This window comes from Sebastes umbrosus, chromosome 4 (genome assembly GCF_015220745.1).
Source record: "Sebastes umbrosus isolate fSebUmb1 chromosome 4, fSebUmb1.pri, whole genome shotgun sequence".
In the NCBI taxonomy this organism is placed as follows: domain Eukaryota; kingdom Metazoa; phylum Chordata; class Actinopteri; order Perciformes; family Sebastidae; genus Sebastes; species Sebastes umbrosus.
Genome location: NC_051272.1, coordinates 16,587,305 through 16,605,744, shown reverse-complemented (window position 1 = coordinate 16,605,744; position 18,440 = coordinate 16,587,305). Strand labels below are relative to the sequence as shown.

At 42.2% G+C, this 18,440-nt stretch overlaps 1 protein-coding gene across 6 annotated transcripts in view; it reads left to right on the top strand.

Moving 5' to 3' along the window:
• Positions 1-18,440, top strand: part of tln2b (talin 2b) — a 105,606-nt gene that overhangs the window by 63,261 nt on the left and 23,905 nt on the right. For 4 of the 6 annotated variants that reach the window (XM_037767603.1, XM_037767601.1, XM_037767602.1 and 1 more), the window contains 20 exons: positions 1,095-1,261; positions 2,990-3,118; positions 4,304-4,417; positions 5,796-5,909; positions 6,023-6,157; positions 6,371-6,499; positions 6,628-6,730; positions 8,547-8,755; positions 9,142-9,261; positions 9,436-9,633; positions 11,455-11,594; positions 12,088-12,181; positions 12,633-12,722; positions 12,841-12,963; positions 14,573-14,716; positions 14,949-15,134; positions 15,256-15,396; positions 16,420-16,601; positions 18,056-18,188; positions 18,302-18,403. In XM_037767603.1, the coding sequence (XP_037623531.1) occupies positions 1,095-1,261; positions 2,990-3,118; positions 4,304-4,417; positions 5,796-5,909; positions 6,023-6,157; positions 6,371-6,499; positions 6,628-6,730; positions 8,547-8,755; positions 9,142-9,261; positions 9,436-9,633; positions 11,455-11,594; positions 12,088-12,181; positions 12,633-12,722; positions 12,841-12,963; positions 14,573-14,716; positions 14,949-15,134; positions 15,256-15,396; positions 16,420-16,601; positions 18,056-18,188; positions 18,302-18,403 (2,753 nt within the window). The remainder of the gene's footprint in view (positions 1-1,094; positions 1,262-2,989; positions 3,119-4,303; positions 4,418-5,795; positions 5,910-6,022; positions 6,158-6,370; positions 6,500-6,627; positions 6,731-8,546; positions 8,756-9,141; positions 9,262-9,435; positions 9,634-11,454; positions 11,595-12,087; positions 12,182-12,632; positions 12,723-12,840; positions 12,964-14,572; positions 14,717-14,948; positions 15,135-15,255; positions 15,397-16,419; positions 16,602-18,055; positions 18,189-18,301; positions 18,404-18,440) is intronic. The other 2 variants (XM_037767605.1, XM_037767606.1) reach the window with 1 other exon arrangement.

Below are 18,440 nucleotides of genomic sequence, written 5' to 3'. Positions count from 1 at the left end.
TTTGAGTGCATAAGAGGGCCTTAAGATATCGTCCATATTTGTGTCCATGTTAAGTGATCTAAAAAATCCTGTGGAAACATTGTCAAAGTTCAAGATATTTGTTATGTTTTGAGCCACGATGCTGAAGAATTTCCAAACCCAGCCAATTCTCAAGGGGTTGTAGAAAGCATGTCATCCAAAACCACTACAGAGCTCTCAATCTGGTCTCAATCAGCATCAGGGAGGCTTTGAAACTTAAAAGAAAACACATGACCAGGGCATTTTTAGCAGGGCAAACTTTTTACCTTTTATAAATCAACAAGGGGGAAAAAAGAGAAAATAGTAGACATAGATTCAGTGATTGGAGTCCGATAGTGGATCAGTTGATTCCCAAGGCCATTGGATGTAGATTGTAAAGCACCTAGATGTGTTGTCTTTCACAGACTTCTCTCGGTGAGTTATTTCAAGCTGGAGGTGGGCGTTTGGGAAACACAGCTTTTTATAGCGAGAGTGTGGGGAGATGTTACATATATATTCCAAAGACTTTGATTTGTGTGAGCGGATGACTCACCAGAAACCTTCAGCTATACAAGTTCATGAAGGTGAAAACAATGATGCGACTAAGCAGCAGACAGAAATGTCTTAGTGAGGCACAAGAGTTGGGTGATATGATAATATATAGCATGAGATGATGCTAATTTGTCTGTCACACAGTTTCTACTTAAAATAGTTGTCCCTTTAGTATATCAGCTTGTATTACGCTTAGTGTGCAGGATCTTTATTTTTTTTATTCAAGTCAAAGGATTAGTCAAAAATAGATATTTCCTTTGGTTATTTTATCTCTACAGTCTCAACTGAATATTCAGAAAATATAATGGCTAAATGGATAATGACAAGTCTGAAACGTAAATATCACTTTCAAAAGGTTCTGGCTGTCGAAATGGATACAAATCTACAACAATCTGCACGACAAACAGAAATAAATAGAAAAATCAGCTTTGCAGCACAAACTGAATTTCAGCTGTTTGTGTGTCTTTGTGCTGCTATTCTACAGTAGTTGTCTGGGACATCTGCCTTCATGTGCTTACTTACTTCTTGTCTGTATGTGTGAACAGGTGAGATGGTGCGTCAGGCCAGGGTGTTAGCCCAGGCAACCTCCGACCTGGTCAACGCCATGAGATCTGACGCAGAGGCAGAAATTGATGTGGACAACTCAAAGAAACTGCTGGCTGCAGCCAAACTCCTGGCTGATGCCACAGCTCGGATGGTGGAGGCAGCTAAGGTGAGAGTGTAACAGGTTTACTGACACAATGTAATGCAATAAATATAATTGAGCATTTAACTAGTAATGTCATTTAGTTAAAGGACCAGTGTGTTGCATTTATGGGGATCTACTGGCAGAAATGTAATATAATATTAATAAGTATGTTTTCTTTAGTGCATAATCACCCGATAACAAGAATCGTTGTGTTTTTGTTAGCTGAGAATGCGCCGTTATATCTACATAGGGAGCGGGTCCTCCTCACGGAGTCCGCCATGCTGCACCGCCTTGTTTCTACGGCAGCCCAGAACGGACAAACCAAACTCTGTTTACTGTTCCTGCTTGGGCCGGAGTCAATAACGTTACTCGCTCCTGTCGTCCCCGCCGCCGCTCGCTCTCTCTTGCTCACTCACTCTACACACTCTGCTCCAAATGGCTCTAGACAGGGCCATTCGCGTTTTCGCGTTGGTCAGCGTAGCGTTCCAACACGCTTGGCACACGGGAGAGGCTTCAGTTGCTTGCAATCTCCTTACCTCACCGCTAGATACCGCTAGATCCTACACACTGGACCTTTAAATACCTCAACTTAATATAATCGAATTGCTTTCTGTCATTATTACATTACCTTTTCTGTAGCTTAATTAGTACTTTATTCTAAATTAATACATAAGAGTTAGTAGTTAGTTTAAAGAGGACCTATTATGCTTATTTTCAGGTGCATACTTGTATTTTGGTTTTCTACTAGAACATGTTCACATGCTTTAATATTCAAAAAACACTTTATTTTTCTCATACCGGCAGTGCTGCAGCACCTGTTTTCACCCTCTGTCCCATCCCAATAAGCCCAGTCTGCTCTGATTGGTCAGCTGGCCCACTCTGTTGTGATTGGTCAACTGAACCAAACTCTTCAGGCTCCGCTCCAGCTCCGCTCTAACTAGCTTTGTTTGAGGGCGTGCCAAACTAGCTGCTAGGCAGGTATTATGCAAACTTGGTGACATCACCACGTTACGGAAGAAAAGGCGGGACTTCAAGCGAGGCGTTTCAGGCAGTTCAGGAGCAGTGTTTCTGTGGGGGAGAGTAACTCCCTTTGGCGTGGACTTTAGGCTTTGTAACTTTGCAGACATTTTACATACACAAAAACTATATAACACACTAAAGGAAAGGGAAAAGCAAGAAAGCATAATAGGTCCTCTTTAAACCCATTACAAACAATCAGATTGATCTACAACTGGGGATATTGTTTCTCTTTTTCTATCAGCACTGTCTTGGTGTTCTTGCATGTCTAATGTCATACTGAATGCGTGCAAAGATGAACTGAACTGAATTGCTTTCATTTGATAGAATACCTATTTTGGCATCACTGTACTGTATGCACTAGCTACCAGCGTCATTTCACATCCAAAAATAAAAGGGTGCAGCATCCGTGGTTCTTAATAAGCCCCTGGCACTGGGGAGCAGGATACCATCAGTGTGAAATACCCAGGCGTTGTGAAACGCTGCCTATGGCACATTAGATGTTTTTGATCTGTGACACATTAATCACCGCATCACTGCCATTATCAAAGAGGAAGTGGGAATCTGGCACTGACGGTTTCCTTGGAAACTGCCAGAAACGCAGACAGAGCTAAACGCCTATTTGCATCTATTGCACAATGTGTGTTACCGGAGTTGTTAAACTATCATTGCTGAGGTCTGAATAGCTATTGTTATGTACTGTATGTATGTGTCACTGTCATGTGTGTCTCTCAGGGGGCGGCTGCTTACCCAGAGAACGAGGACCAGCAGCAGAGGCTCAGAGAGGCAGCTGAGGGGCTACGTGTAGCCACTAACGCTGCAGCTCAAAACGCCATAAAGAAAAAACTGGTCAACCGGCTGGAGGTGAGTCATCGGAGTCAACATGTTCTTATCTATGTGTTGTTTGACCTCGAATCAAAACGCAACACTCTCCGTTGTTTCCCTGCCAGCAGTGATGTCACGTAAATAGCTCTTTCCCATATGTTTTCATCCTTTTATTATAAACATAGTAGAAATAAATGTAGAGTTTATACATTAGGCTAAAGGAAACATATGCCAGAATGCGAATAATGAAGTGCCTCAGTAGTCATTTGTACAAATACGACCCGTTTAGTATATTTGTCTGCGTTATTTCTCTTTTCCTGTAGCAAAGTGCTATAAATCCCATTAGTGTTGTGAATGAGCTATCTGAGTGTAAAGATCTGTGTTTAGCCCTTGGTATCAGTTTGCCCCTAATGACTACCCCCCCCCTCAGCTCCAGAGCGCCCAATGCTCAATTTCCGAGGCACATAAACTATGCATTACCCAGGGCTTGGATCAGCCTGCTATCAGACATATATCTCAGTCGGCCTGCTTGCATCAGATGGTCACAGTAATGGTGCTAATGGTCACCTCCATCAGGGAAATGTGTGAGCTATTGAAAACCAAAGTGTCATGAATCCGCAAGTGTGCATGTAACAATCATCACAGTCACCCCTTAAGACCCCATTAATCATACCTGTTGTCTCCTGTCATCCAGCTGCTGTGCAGATGTGCATATGCTTTTATTCAGAATAAAATATAGAGAACATGCTACACCAAAGGTAGAAAATGCTACTCCGACCTCTCAATGTCAATTCTACATGCAGTTCAGTCTTTTTTTCTCTCTCTCAGTATAATGATATCATGTTTTCTGGTTCTCTTTTATCATCCTCCTCGCCTCCTCATCCACTCAACAAGGAATGTCTTCTCCCTCTGTTTTCAATCTTGTCATCACTTCAAAGCTAGTCTTGTGTCTATGAATTAATGTGAGCTAAGCAGTATGTTTTCAGTGCTTTAGTTTGGGGGAAACAATGCTGATCATCCCCTGAAATGAAGATTGAGCACTGCAATCTCTTTTCTTATAAAAAGGTTTGGTCTGTGGCCCCTCTTAGTTTGATTAGAACAACTCGGTCTGAGTACAGATCATGACAGCGTAATACTGCACAGAGCAAAAGTGAATGTTACTCTCGGCCCGGCGCCACTCTCTTACTTTAGCTTAAACGATTTCCATTTGTATCCTCTGAATAGATAGCTGCTAAGCAGGCAGCGGCTGCTGCTACTCAGACCATCGCAGCTGCCCAAAATGCTGCTGCTTCCAACAAAAATACCGTGTCACACCAACACCTAGTACACAGCTGCAAGGTATGATCATGTGTTATTTTTACTGATGTATTGAGACAGCCAAGGTAATTAGGGTCAAAATCTTTAATAATAGATAAAACCATGAAACTTCCCCAGTTGATTACTTACATTAGGGAAATTATTTTTGGTATTACAAGTTTTCTGAAATTTTATGTTTGAATATGCAAATTAGGTATTATTTTATCAAATATGTGCTAATTTGTATACATTTCCAGAACACAAATCTGAGCCAGCTTCAAAATTCTTGTTTCATTTTGTTGACATATTACACCTCCTCCTAGCGAGTGAACATCAGATTGTTTCAGTTGTTCCCAATAAATATGTCCTATCCTGCTCCGTGCTTCAGCAAACAGGCAAAGCGTTGTGTCCCTTGTTTGAAAAACCGCTCGCCCTGGCTCTATTCATGCAACGTTTCACACACCTCCAACCTATTTTCACTGGTCAAAATCGATGCTGATAGTAACTGCCAGTTAATTAATGTCATTCTCTCTATGTAGTAGAGTGACGATGCTTGTAGTGTATCCGAACAATTTTTCGCACTCCATCCGCCAGAGTTTACTCGATCGCTGTAGGTTAGGAAGAGGTGTTAGAGGTTAGAGGTTTTTACAGACATAATTTTGGATATCTCTTTATATAACTCCATAAATCAGAAAATACATAAATAAAATATAAAATAATAAAATCTATTTAAAAAATCCTTTTCGCCATGTTTTTATGAATAAAATGTTCTATAAATCAGGCTATGAATAATATATATGAACAAAACCTTCTGTAAGAACTTTCAGAATATAGATAGGAATGAAAATGGAAAGTTTAGTGTGTGTGTGTGTAAGTGCTACTGAAGTGGAGATAATGTGGAAATCATTTTAAGAAAACGGCCTTTAAAGATATGGATTGTACAATTCCATATATTTTGAAGACACAAGAGGTGAATATCGTAAAATGTTTAATAATAGATATCACCATGAAACTTCCCCAGTTTAATACTTACATTAAGACAATTATTTTTGTATTAAGTTTTCTGAAATGTTATGTTTAAATATGGAAATCAAGCATTATCTAATGCTAACTTTTGATAAATTTAGGAGAAATCTACAGATCCCAATAGACAAAGTGTAGTAAAATAAACATCTATTTGTGTATTTTGGATGTTTTCTTTCCACTAGTCTGAAAGAAGACATGTTATGGAAGCAATATTGACCATAGCATGAAAAACGATGTTTCTGCCTGGGGTGTCTCGCCTTAAAAAAAGAAATAATAATGTCAAATAGTGTACCAAAAAAACTCAAGCCTTATAATGTATATTTTATGCAGGACTTTTCTCTTTCAGTCGTGATGATGTGGATATGAAGCATACATTATTGTTGTTTCAATGCAGGGGGTAGCAGATAGCATTCCCCAGTTGGTGCAGGGGATGAGGAGCAGCCAGGCTCAGCCCGAGGAGCTCGGTGCCCAGCTTGCCCTCATCATGGCCAGCCAGAGCTTCTTACAGGTCAGACCTTTTTGCCACGATGCAGTCAGCAACTATCAAACTCTCTGTCATCACACAAAAACTGCTTCTTTAGTGCTTATGAAATTGTTGTTTTTGCTGTCACCGTCGCTCAGCCTGGGAGTAAGATGGTGACGTCTGCAAAGTCAGCAGTTCCTACGGTGGCTGACCAGGCCGCTGGTATGCAACTGGGCCAGTGTGCCAAGAACTTGGCTACCTGCCTGGCCGAGCTCAGGACGGCCACCTTGAAGGTATCTATACATCACACTGTTAGAGACCGCAGCAGTCATCTCACTGATGCAGGGAATTTGTTGCTATCAGTTATTTATTGTAAGACTGCTTTTAGGTAAGCCCTGTTCTTTGATCTCATTTAGAGATACAAAGCACAGGATATAGGCTGGTATCCTGTCTGTGCTGCATATTGGATGTAAGTAACATATACTATATGTGTGTGTCGCTTGAAGGCCCATGAAGCCTGTGGTCCACTGGAGATTGATTCAGCCCTCAAAACTGTACAGACACTGAAGAGTGAGCTTCAGGATGCGAAGATGTCCGTCATTGATGGCCAACTCAAACCTCTTCCTGGCGAGTCGGTCAGTACATCTGCTCTGAAGTTCAATTGAAACATTATACTGTAGATATCCAACTGTAAACATACTAACATGATGAGATCACGACTATGAATCAAATGGTTTATTTGTGTGCTCTGTTGCTCCCACAGCTGGAGAAGTGCGCTCAGGATTTAGGAAGTACGTCTAAGGCTGTGGGCTCCTTCATGGCCCAGCTGTTGACATGTGCTGCACAGGGAAATGAACATTATACAGGTAAGAGAAGTGTATTCTACACAGAAAGCAGGTCTCAGAAGCTTAAGTAGCCGCTTGGTTACATCATTTACTTCCGTCTATAGCGTAGACTGTGTATATAGGTGGATGACCTGTCTCCACTTCCTCCCACTGTACAAAAGTGAAGCCAGAATATCCTGGGAGTGCCATCTTGAGATTTTGACGTCTTTTGGAGCCAGAGTGCGCAGTAGTGATCAGGGGGCTGGAGCCACGGTATCGAGGTCCCGCCCAAACACCCGTCCGAGGCCAATAACATGCCGAGCACGGCCGCAGCTTGCTAGTGTGAGCCACCTAGCTGCTATGTAAGCACCACGGTAGCTGTTTGGCTATAAAGACACAATCATAATATCTCTATAAATACATTTATGATCACATTGACACATGTTGTATTACACAGACTTGTGATGGTTATGGAAAGTTAAAGGTACATCTCGACTACTTCATTCAGAGCAGCTGTCAATCAAGACGTTTCAGCTCCTTTTTATAGCATCAAATAACTAATTAAAACCAAAAGAAAATGAACACTTTAACATAAATCAGCATGATAAGAGCTACCGACAATGACAGACACGATCTTTGGGAATAACTTATGTGACGTGTAATTTTACTTTTTTAGTCTGGCACGTGTTTCATCCGCTAACATGGAGGGGGCGGGTTTTATGACCTATACTGCAGCCAGCCACTAGGGGGCAATCGAGGTGTTTTGGCTTCACTTTTGGGGAGCTGTCATGTCGTTCGTCTTTATATACAGTCTATGGTCTAGAATAGTTACATTGCCAGATAGAATAGATTTAATAAATATATGTGGATCGCTGACTGTAACTTTGAATGTTTCTTTCATCTGTACAGAGTGTGAGGATGCAGCAGGCAGAGACAATGATGACTCTTTATGTGTGCCATCACTATTGCTTTAAACTGAACCCTTTGCATGGCTTGGCTGTTTCGCCGTCAATTTTGGCCCAATTGAGGATCTCAGGGGAGGAGAGATGAAGACAGATAGAGAGAAGGATTTCTAACAATGAACGCTTCCAGGCAGCACTCCATGCTGTGGCCCACGGTGCCGCTCGCTACTCATTAATCTTATTTTCACTAGATTTAACATTCCATCAGCAAATGGCTCCACTTGGCTGGTTAATGCAATTTGATGCAATTTGCTGCTTTTCTTCTCGGCTCTGTGTATAATAAGTTAAGGGCACCTCCCATGTGGAGCCATATTTATTGTATTAACTCATTTATTTAAACAATGAGGGCATTTCAGTATCACAGTTTGTTCTCAGTGTGGTACGGCTAGCCCCTGCCAGCTGATATTCACAATGCAATTACAATTATAGTAAAGATAGGAAATACACACATACCTCTCAGTTTGGATTGCTTAAACAGGACTGCTGCAAAGTGAAACTAATGAGATCGAAATGAATGTTTAGTAAAATGTCACATTCAATTTCTACAGGAACATGGTTACTTACTCTCACTACATAACGATGTTCAATACAGGAGAACGTGAGCATCATATTTCCTCTATAGCTGTAGAATATTACACCTGTGTAACATGCAATGCACATGAAACGCTCTGTAGCTTCCCTTTCTAGTAGTTACGATACTGTTGTTATGCTTCATGATATTCTCTCCATCTTTGTCCCTATGATCAAAATGATTCACTGTCATTTCATCATGGTTGTTCCAGAGACATGCCCTGACCATGCCCACTTAGGAGACAGGAAGTGTATACCATTTCAAACCACTGGCCAAGCTTGTAATGGTTCATCTTTGTCATAGAGCATCTTTTTGTTGTTCGCAGGTGTGGCTGCCAGAGAAACGGCACAGGCTTTAAGGACGTTGGCTCAATCAGCGAGAGGTGTGGCGGCCAGCACCAAGGAGCCGCAGGCTTCAGCTGCGATGCTGGACTCAGCCCAGTGTGTCATGGAGGGCTCGGCCATGCTGATCCACGAAGCCCATCAGGCCCTGGTTCATCCAGGAGACGCGGAGAGTCAGCAGAGACTGGCACAGGTAGCATAGCTCCCAGTGATATATATGATATTCATCGCATTGTTCCTCTCGCTCTCCTCTACTGATTTGTAAACATTTCTTCCTCCCATAACAATCATCCCCTCTAAGCGTTGCTATTTCCTCTCTGCTGTGTCGCTCGCCTGGTATTCCTCTCTCAGGAGCTCCAGAGTAAAACTGCTCATTCTCCTGCAGCCCTTCAGGGGATAAACATATTGTTTGGCATATATCTGTGACAGCAGCATAAATTAGTGACAGGGATTACTGTGCACCGCTGTGAGCCTAATTTGCATTTTCCCCTTATAGTTTTGTTCTGGGACATTGCATTGTGTATCACATTGTTAGAATGACTAATGGCAGTCCATTGACGGTGTTGCACTGTGTTTCAGGTGGCCAAAGCAGTTTCGCACTCCCTGAACAATTGTGTGAATTGCCTGCCAGGCCAGAAGGATGTTGACATGGCTCTCAGGAGCATCGGCGAGGCCAGCAAGAAGCTGCTGGTGGACATTGTGAGTCCCATATGTACTTTGGGATTTCTTGACATTTGGTGTATTTGCACTTTCACAAAAACATCTGTATCGAACAAAATAAATAAAATACCACCCCATAACTGAGCAGGTTATTTCCATTTGACTTTGACTACTACAGTATGCCCTAATTGATGCGTGTCTTTGTCTTTGAAGCTCCCTCCCTGCAGTAAGACATTCCAGGAGGCCCAGAGTGATCTGAACCACACAGCAGCTGAACTCAACCACTCTGCAGGCGAGGTCGTCCACTCCTCTCGTGGAACGAGCAGCCAGCTGGCTGCAGCCTCAGGGAAGTTCAGCCAAGACTTTGATGAGTTTCTGGATGCTGGCGTTGAGATGGCAGGACACACCCAAGTAGGTTTCATGATCACTCAACCCCCCCTCCACACTCCATTGAAACAGTTCAATGGTAATACACTGTCACCAGTATTTTAACACACAGAGAGGAGCGTTCAAACCTTTGATGGACAAACTCAGAAGTCTTAAATGGCTGTCTATTCCTCATGTGGATAGACAGGCAGACAAGCGACCCGCGAGTAAATGCCTGGTGCTATGCGTGGCAACCATGAAAACAGCTGTATGTATCCCTGCCGGTACAACTGTGTGGAGTATCAAATATCCATAATCGCAGCTTGATTTGTTGACACGACTAGTCTTTGATGCCAACCACAGACTGTTATTGTTGATAACTAGTTAGCTAAATTAGTATTGTCGTTTCAACTACACGGAACGTTACTTGACACATCACATTATAAGTGTCTGACAACATTATGGAAAGGACCCTTCAGAGAAATAGAATGTTTTCCTTACCTTTCGCTTGATCTGGTCTGTTTGTTATTGTGTCCAAGTCCCGCTCAAGGAGAAGTCTCGTTGTGAAATCTGCATATCCATATACTCTGGTTAAAATAAATCAAATTTAAAGACTTCATTCAAGATTTCCAATTGAAAATCTCTGCCAAATAAACAAACTCTGCCCGGCTGGCACTTGCGTTTCCACCATGGATGTATTCCCAAGGGTGAAAGTAGATTGAAGTTCTTGTTGGTACTACTAGGCTACCCCAACCTTCATCGCTTGATATGTTTTCCTCCCTCCCCCATGCATCCCTGAACACACGATTCAATGCCTGTATGGTGTAGAAAGAAATTAGAAACACTTGACATTATGTATAGAAAATGATTTATTTAAATGGTTAAAGTCCTGCAGAATAATTTATAAATGTCGACAAAAGTTTTGAGTTGTTGTCCCAACTTAAGGGGGTATTCAAGGGAATTTTACCAGTCGGGAACTCGTATTTACGATTATTCCGACACCACTTGAACCAGAAAGCAGCACAAATGCCTTATCTCGCAATGTTAATGAAAGTGAAACAGCATTACCTTATGTGTCAACAAAATGAGCTGTGATTAGGGATATATTAGGGACACAGCCTACAGTAGTGCACATATGCCGTTTCCATGGTTGTGTACCGGTACTGAATTTTAGCACTGGACCTTACCGACCTACTTTCACCCTTGTGTATTCCATTATTCCACCGTTGTCTTCCGGTAACACATCACTTCGCCAGATTTCAGAACGAGACTTCACCTTGAGCGAGACTCTTTCCATAATGTCAAACGATTATAATAACAATCAAAGCCTGTCATGGCAAAAACAAGCACATTCAGTGGACATAAATGACGGTGTCAACTTGCCCCAGTTTAAGAAATTGTTGTCCCTAGTCAGTTAGACACAAAAACAAGGGGAAAAAGGTAGACAAATACCAAAGTTACCCTTTAAATGCTGAGTGGTCGAGCTCATAGTTTTGTGTGACTTTATTACCTAAGCTATTTAAGTCATTTGTTAATTAGACCTCTTCATCTAATTCACTTTGCCACATGATTGTCCCCAAGAGCACTAACACAGTCAGATGTAATGAGATCTTGTGATGTTCTTGTTCTGGTTATTTTGCTCATTAATTTGGAAAGATAGTCTGGGATTGGAATTGATGTAGCATGACACCCGAGCTTTAATCAGGCTCGAAGAGGCCTGCTGAGTGAGGAAAGAGGATATGGGTGGTGGGGAGTCTTAAATATATTCGTTACAATACTTTATCCCTTGACAGCTGTCGGCGACAGTTAATACTCTAAATCCATCTTAAAAATCACCTGTATTTTTCTCTTTCCTTGCCTGTGCAGAGCATGGACGACCAGATCCAAGTCATTGGTAACCTGAAGAACATCTCCATGGCGTCCAGTAAGCTGCTGCTGGCTGCCAAGTCTCTGTCTGTGGATCCAGGTGCAGCCAATGCTAAGAATCTTCTAGCTGTGGCAGCAAGGTGCGATAAGATGATCTGATATGTATCTCTTTTCTCAGTATTTGCTAGTAAAACTGAACCATTTTGTCCTAAATATGACAAGTCTGCATCAAGTTATGAACAGATTTTATACTTAAATGTCACAAAACGTCTCCCTGCCGCATCTGTATGCCACTCCCAAGCTTGTGTCTGTTCGGCGATGCTGGAGGGAGTACGTACTGTAGTGAGAAGCCAACAGCTGGTCCCGCAGGGCTTTGGGCCTGACTGACTTCTCTCTGTCTAATTAGGAAGATGGAAGCCTTGGCTAGGGCCTGTCTGTGCTCAGCAAGGCTGAACACAAACTCAAGACAATCTCAGTACTCCTATGCGCGCCGTGTTAGCCCATCGCAGCGAGAGGCTTGAATAGGGGGAAGCTTAAAGCATCATGTGTGAGTGAAGCCAGGCTGTGCGTGCAGGCGGTGGACACATGTGAGAGCTAAAAAAGCCTGTGCGGCTGCCTGTGTGTGTGTTTCAGGGCAGTGACGGAGAGTATTAACCAGCTGATCACGCTCTGTACCCAGCAAGCAGCAGGACAAAAGGAGTGTGACAACGCCTTGAGGGAGTTGGAGGTAGCCGTCCTCACACACACTGGACCACACACAGACTCTCTCTCTCGTCAGGCCTGTTTTCTGTTGCCTGTACATGCCTGTGTGTTTTTAATCTAGGTGCATTTGTTCCCCCTTTCCTTCCATCTATTTTGCATTTGATTACTCCCACTGACATTAATTGTAGATGGACATTAAATTCAGAACTATAATAAGTGCATTAGTGACACTGGTTGAACCAGGGCATTTTTGCATACTGAAGCCTGCATTCACTTATGCTCAAGTAATTGAAAATGACAATAAGGCTGCATTTTAAAAGCTTGATTACCATGATTTATCAAGGCAGTATGTTCTCATCAGCTTGATTTACATTTATAGTGTTTCCTTTCTCTAAATGAAGTGGCTAATAAAAGTGTAAAATCATAACAGGAATGTTCAGTGTCCATTGTAGATTATCATCTCTGTCTGTGTACAGGCTGTCAGAGGGCTCCTAGAAAATCCCAACGAGCCTGTCAACGAACTCTCCTACTTTGACTGCATCGAGAGCGTCATGGAGAATTCAAAGGTACAGGCTTTCAAAATAATGGTGTGAACTATATTCTTTAACTGTCAGAGATATTTAACGTACTGTAGTAGGCAGCTGAAGATCTGATTTGTTTTCTCTCCATGTCCGCACGCCTCAGGTCCTGGGAGAGTCAATGGCAGGTATTTCACAGCACTGTAAGACAGGTGATGTGCTGGCCTTCGGGGAGAGCGTGGGTGTGGCGTCCAAAGCTTTGTGTGGGCTGACGGAGGCTGGAGGACAGGTGAGATCACAGCATGGTACTAACTACTCACTCTGAGTTACCATGCTTCTGCTTTCATCTGAGCTCTTCTGCACTCGTTTTTGCTCACCTTGTCTTTTTATGCCTCCTCACCGGCAACAACCGTGGCCAAAGGCTTTATGTTTTCGGGTTGTCTCTCCATCCGTACCATTTTTGCGAACGCGATATCTCAGGAATGACCGGAGGAAATGGCTTCAAATTTGGTACAAACGTCCACTTGGACTCAACGATGAACTGATTAGATTTTGGTTTGCAAAGAGCGCTGTGACCTCACGTCTGTCCATTTCTCATGAAAGTATATCTCCGGAACGCCTTGAGGGAATTTCATTACATCTGACACAAACATCCACTTGAATTTGGTGGTCAAAGTCACTGTGACCTCACAAAAAACACATTTTTGGTCATAACTCAAGAACTTATATGCTAATTGTGACAATTTCACACAAATGTCTAACAGGATAAAATGATGAAGTGATGACATTTTGGACAGATATGGATGTAACTGCAACTTGACTGGTTGGTGGAGGCATACAACCGCAAGGCGGTAATTCTAGTTTAATATATGCTTAGAATTAATCATGTTACATTTCAATTAAGAAGGTGTTTGTTTAAGGTTGATGCAGCCCTCAAAACCAATGATTCTCAAAGTGGGGTCCAGGGACCCCCAGGGGTCTGTGGCACTCTGTCAGGGGGTCCGCGAAATAGTAGCTTTAAATTATAAGAATTGTGCTGCATGATTATAAATGTATATTTACAGATGGGGACCATTTGCACCAATAAAACAAGCATATTGTGTCCATTACTCCCACCAACATTAGCTTTGGGCCAATAGAAACTCTCATATGATTGTGACAAAAAGCATTAAGTTCATTATTTTTAAGTTGAAGCACTTACTGACAGTCATCTTTAGACTGGTAAGTTTAAACGTCTGGATTTATTAGGACTAGGCCAGTCTAGCTGTTCATTTTCTGAAAGCTTTTAAGAGCAATTACTTGAAAAGTATAAATGCTGTCAAGTTGAGTCCAAATGCAATTTGAATAAAATCACCCTCTGTTTAAAAGTAAAAGTATATAAGTGGTATTAAAATGATTCAAATTGAGATGTGATTGTGTTTATCACTATGAAACAGGTCTAAGAGTACAAACTGTTGTAATCATATGCCTGGTCGGTGTTATGATTAAGAGGGGGTCCTTGGAAAATTCTCTCTTGAGTAAGGGGTCTCTGGCCTCAAACATTTTGAGAACCCCTGCTCTAAACAATACATGTAAAGGTGGAATCCATTCATAAATGGCATTTAGACCTTAGCGGAACACTTGGCCGTGACAGTGAGCCAGGTTTCATTGGAGGTTTTACAGACTTCCAACCCTGAAGCTGTAAAATAACATCCTCGCCTCCATGCAACATTCAGTTGCCTTGTCTGCAAAAGGGCACCCTCTGACAGATCTTTTGTTGCTTCTGCAGAAAGCTCTCCTGTTATTCACAATATATACATCTATGTATGTATCTATTCATGTGCTTATGTCAGAGAATGTGGACTGCTACCATTAACTGCTACATTAATATAACTCTGCTTTTGTTCTTCGCCCTGTAGGCCTCTTATCTTGTAGGTGTGTCTGATCCCAACAGTCAGTCAGGCCATGAGGGGCTGGTGGATCCCATCCAGTTTGCGAGGGCCCACCAGGCCATACAGATGGCTTGTCAGAACTTAGTGGACCCAGCCAGTAGTCCCTCACAGGTAAGGCGGTCCATGTGGGGCTTGAAAACATTACAGGACCATTTCCTGGCATATGGACTTGGGACAGTAGTGTATATAGATCTCTTGTGACTGCGATTAAATGGCTCATTAAGTTTGAAAAACTTCAAATCGACCTGAACGTCGTAAATAATTTAGTCTACACAGCTCACCGGCATGCCTCATTTCATACAGCTCTGCTTCCTGTTTTGTTGGTGCTTCTTTTGTTCGTCAGATCTTGTCCGCAGCAACTATCGTAGCCAAGCACACCTCGGCTCTCTGTAACGCCTGCCGCCTGGCGTCTTCTAAAACCTCCAACCCCGTGGCGAGGAGACAGTTTGTCCAGTCGGCCAAAGAGGTGGCCAACACCACAGCCAACCTTGTCAAAACCATCAAGGTCAACTCTCCAACTGATCAAAACGTTGAGTGTAAATTTGGTACAGAATTCTTTCGTCGTGTGAGAAGCTGTAAATGTGTGTATAATTCAGCCGCTTACAAAAACATGAATGGTCAAATATTCATATGGCGTTGTCTTGTTTCAGTGCTCAGATGGGGATTTTTCGGAAGACAACAGAAACAGATGCCGTGTTGCTACGACCCCACTCCTCGAGGCTGTGGAAAACCTGTCAACTTTTGCCAACAACCCTGAGTTTGCGAGCATCCCAGCGCAAATCAGCCATGAGGTATTCATCCGTTTTGAGGCTTGTTTGTCATAAGGCTGCACAATTAATAGAATTTTTTTTCAAAATTGCAATATGGCCTCTTGCAATTTTCAAATTGCAAGAGGCGCAATATTTGTCAAAATACAATTTTAATTTAAATATTGTCATGCTGCAGAGATGTCCTGGCCTACACATCATATTCTACAGACTTAAAAAAAAGGTCTTTGTTTGGAACAGGTCTCCACAAAAATCACACCATAATCATGTTAATATGTTTTTCAATGAAAATGGGAATAATGATGTAAAAATAATCATTCCCTCTAAGATATTTTTTCGAAATCGTGCAACCCTAGTTTGTAATGCCCCTTTTAGGACGTTCATTTTCATTTCTTTCCGCAATTCCTTATGATTTAGCTGAATACAAAATAAATGGAAATCTTTCGTCGGGTAAGAAGGTTGTCAGAAACATCCAATTAGTCATTTTTTCTTCTTGAAGCTATTCTTCAGAGAGATTTCATGAATATGTTTGTGACTTCTGCACTCAATCTCCTTCAAACAGACACTTTTATATGAGCCAACACAGAAAGGTTTGTACCGCGAACATGAGGATGAATTGAATTGAGGCCCAATTTTCCCTTTTCTTTTAATGTCAAGAAAAGACTCAGGGAAAAAGATGGATTTCTATTTTTCAATCTGAGCGGAACAGTTCCCTCACAGTCCTCTCGAAGCTTTATGGCTGTAATCTGTTGGAGGGCAGTGTTTAACGGCACTCTTTCTCAGCACAGCTGCTCTAATCTTCAGCTTGTTAATCTAATTGTCGAGGGAGGCTTTGGCTCGGATCATAAAGACTGAAGGTGTTTCCTCCTGCATCTGTGTAAAGCTGCCTTTCTAATCTCATCCCTCCCTTTGATTGCACCTTTGATCTCTTCAAGGTAGTCAAGGAATATTAACAACTCTGTCGTACCAGTGTGGCTCTTTGCTCTTTGCTGTTGAGCTGCTACCTGGGCTGTTGTTTCACCTGCACTGATCTTTTCATTTCCGCAGGGCTCAGCAGCTCAGGAGCCGATTGTGCGCTCAGCCCGCTCCATGCTCGACAGCTCCTCTTACCTTTTAGAAACAGCCCGCTCTCTGGTCCTCAACCCCAAAGATCCTCCCACGTGGTCCATACTGGCCGGCCACTCCAGGACAGTCTCTGACTCCATCAAGAGTCTCATCACCTCCATCAGGTTGGTATTAATCCCACCTACTGCCACATCTGTCTCTGCAGGATTATCCTGAATCTAAGTGTATAACGGTTTGCTCACAGTTAGAGGAAAAAAAATGTTTCAGAAGCCAGAGGGCTTATCCTGTGATATCTGCTCAGCTAAGCAATAAATTGCCACATTAGTATATATCTGCTGAGATTCCTGCTGCCTTGTAAAAGATTAGTAGAGCAGCGGTGAGATGATGAGCCATTTTATCAAAGGTAGTTCCCCACCCACTTCTGTCTTCGTCATCATCCTCCAATCAGATGCATGCACTATTCTCACAGCAGCAAAAGTATGTATGCTTTAAAGGAATACAAGGAAATATGTATTTATTTACTCTTGCCAAGAGTTGGATGAGAGGATAGATACTAATCTCATGTCTGTCTGCAAAATATGCAGCCAACAGCTGATTAGCTGGGTTTAGCAGTGTCTGCTGGTTGCTTGGCAACCTCATGGGGATGTTAAGACCAGGGATATTATAGTAAACCAAAGCTGAAACTAAAAAGAAAATAAACTGAAAAAAAAAATTCCTGGGTAAAATAAATAAATAAAAATAAAGTAAAAATTAACAAATTAATTTCAGTTTTAGTTTTTTAGCTGTAATATACACTCACCGGCCACTTTATTAGGCACACCTGTTCAATTGCTTGTTAACACAAATAGCTAATCAGCCAATCAAATGGCAGCAACTCAATGCATTTAGGCATCTAGAGGTGGTGAAGACGACTTGCTGAAGTTCAAACCGAGCATCAGAATGGGGAAGAAAGGGGATTTAAGTGTCTTTGGTTGTTGGTGCCAGACGGGCTGGTCTGAGTATTTAAAAAACTGCTGATCTACTGGGATTTTCACGTACAACCATCTCTAGGGTTTACAGAGAATGGTCCGAAAAAGAGAAAATATCCAGTGAGCGGCAGTTGTGTGGACGGAAATGCCTTGTTGATGTCAGAGGTCAGAGGAGAATGGGCAGAGTGGTTTGAGATGATAGAAAGGCAACAGTAACTCAAATAACCACTCGTTACAAAAAATAGTCCTGCACAAAACCCCCTGTTAAACCACAACTAGTTGATTTTATGTTCCAGTTTTTCCACAGATTCAACAAACAAGATATAACATGTTAATCAGTGAGCTTTAGATGTGCTTTACCTTTTTGACAGAGCCAGGCTAGCCGTTTCTCCCCGCTTCCAGTCTTTATACTAAGCTAAGCTAATCGGCTGCTGGCTGTAGCGTCATATTTAGCGTACAAATATGAAAGTGGTGTCAATCTTCTCATCTAAGTCTTGTCAGAAAAGTGACGAAAAAAAAGTATTTCTCAAAATGTCAAACATTTCCTTTAAATTGAATGTAGATATTTGTACCATATTTCTTTGCATTATTTATACTGTTAATATAATGTAGAACTGCATGTATGTATTTTTCAACATTTCTGCTGGCAGGGACAAGGCACCAGGACAGAGGGAGTGTGATTACTCCATTGATAACATCAATAAGTGTATCCGGGACATTGAGCAAGCTTCCCTAGCTGCAGTTGGGCAGACGTTGCCCTGCAGAGATGATATCTCCATGGAAGTGAGTTCAAGTACCCCATCAGCTCTATCTTGTCCGAGAGAACGAACTTAATGGGATCTGTAGTCTTTCTGTTGTGACTTATACCGTTATTCTCTGCCGTTGTAACTCACCAGGCGCTGCAGGATCAGCTGACATCCTCTGTGCAGGAGATTGGCCATCTGATTGATCCCGTCTCCACAGCCGCCCGAGGCGAAGCTGCCCAACTAGGACACAAGGTGCCGGTCTGACCATATATCCCTTCATCCCCTCTGG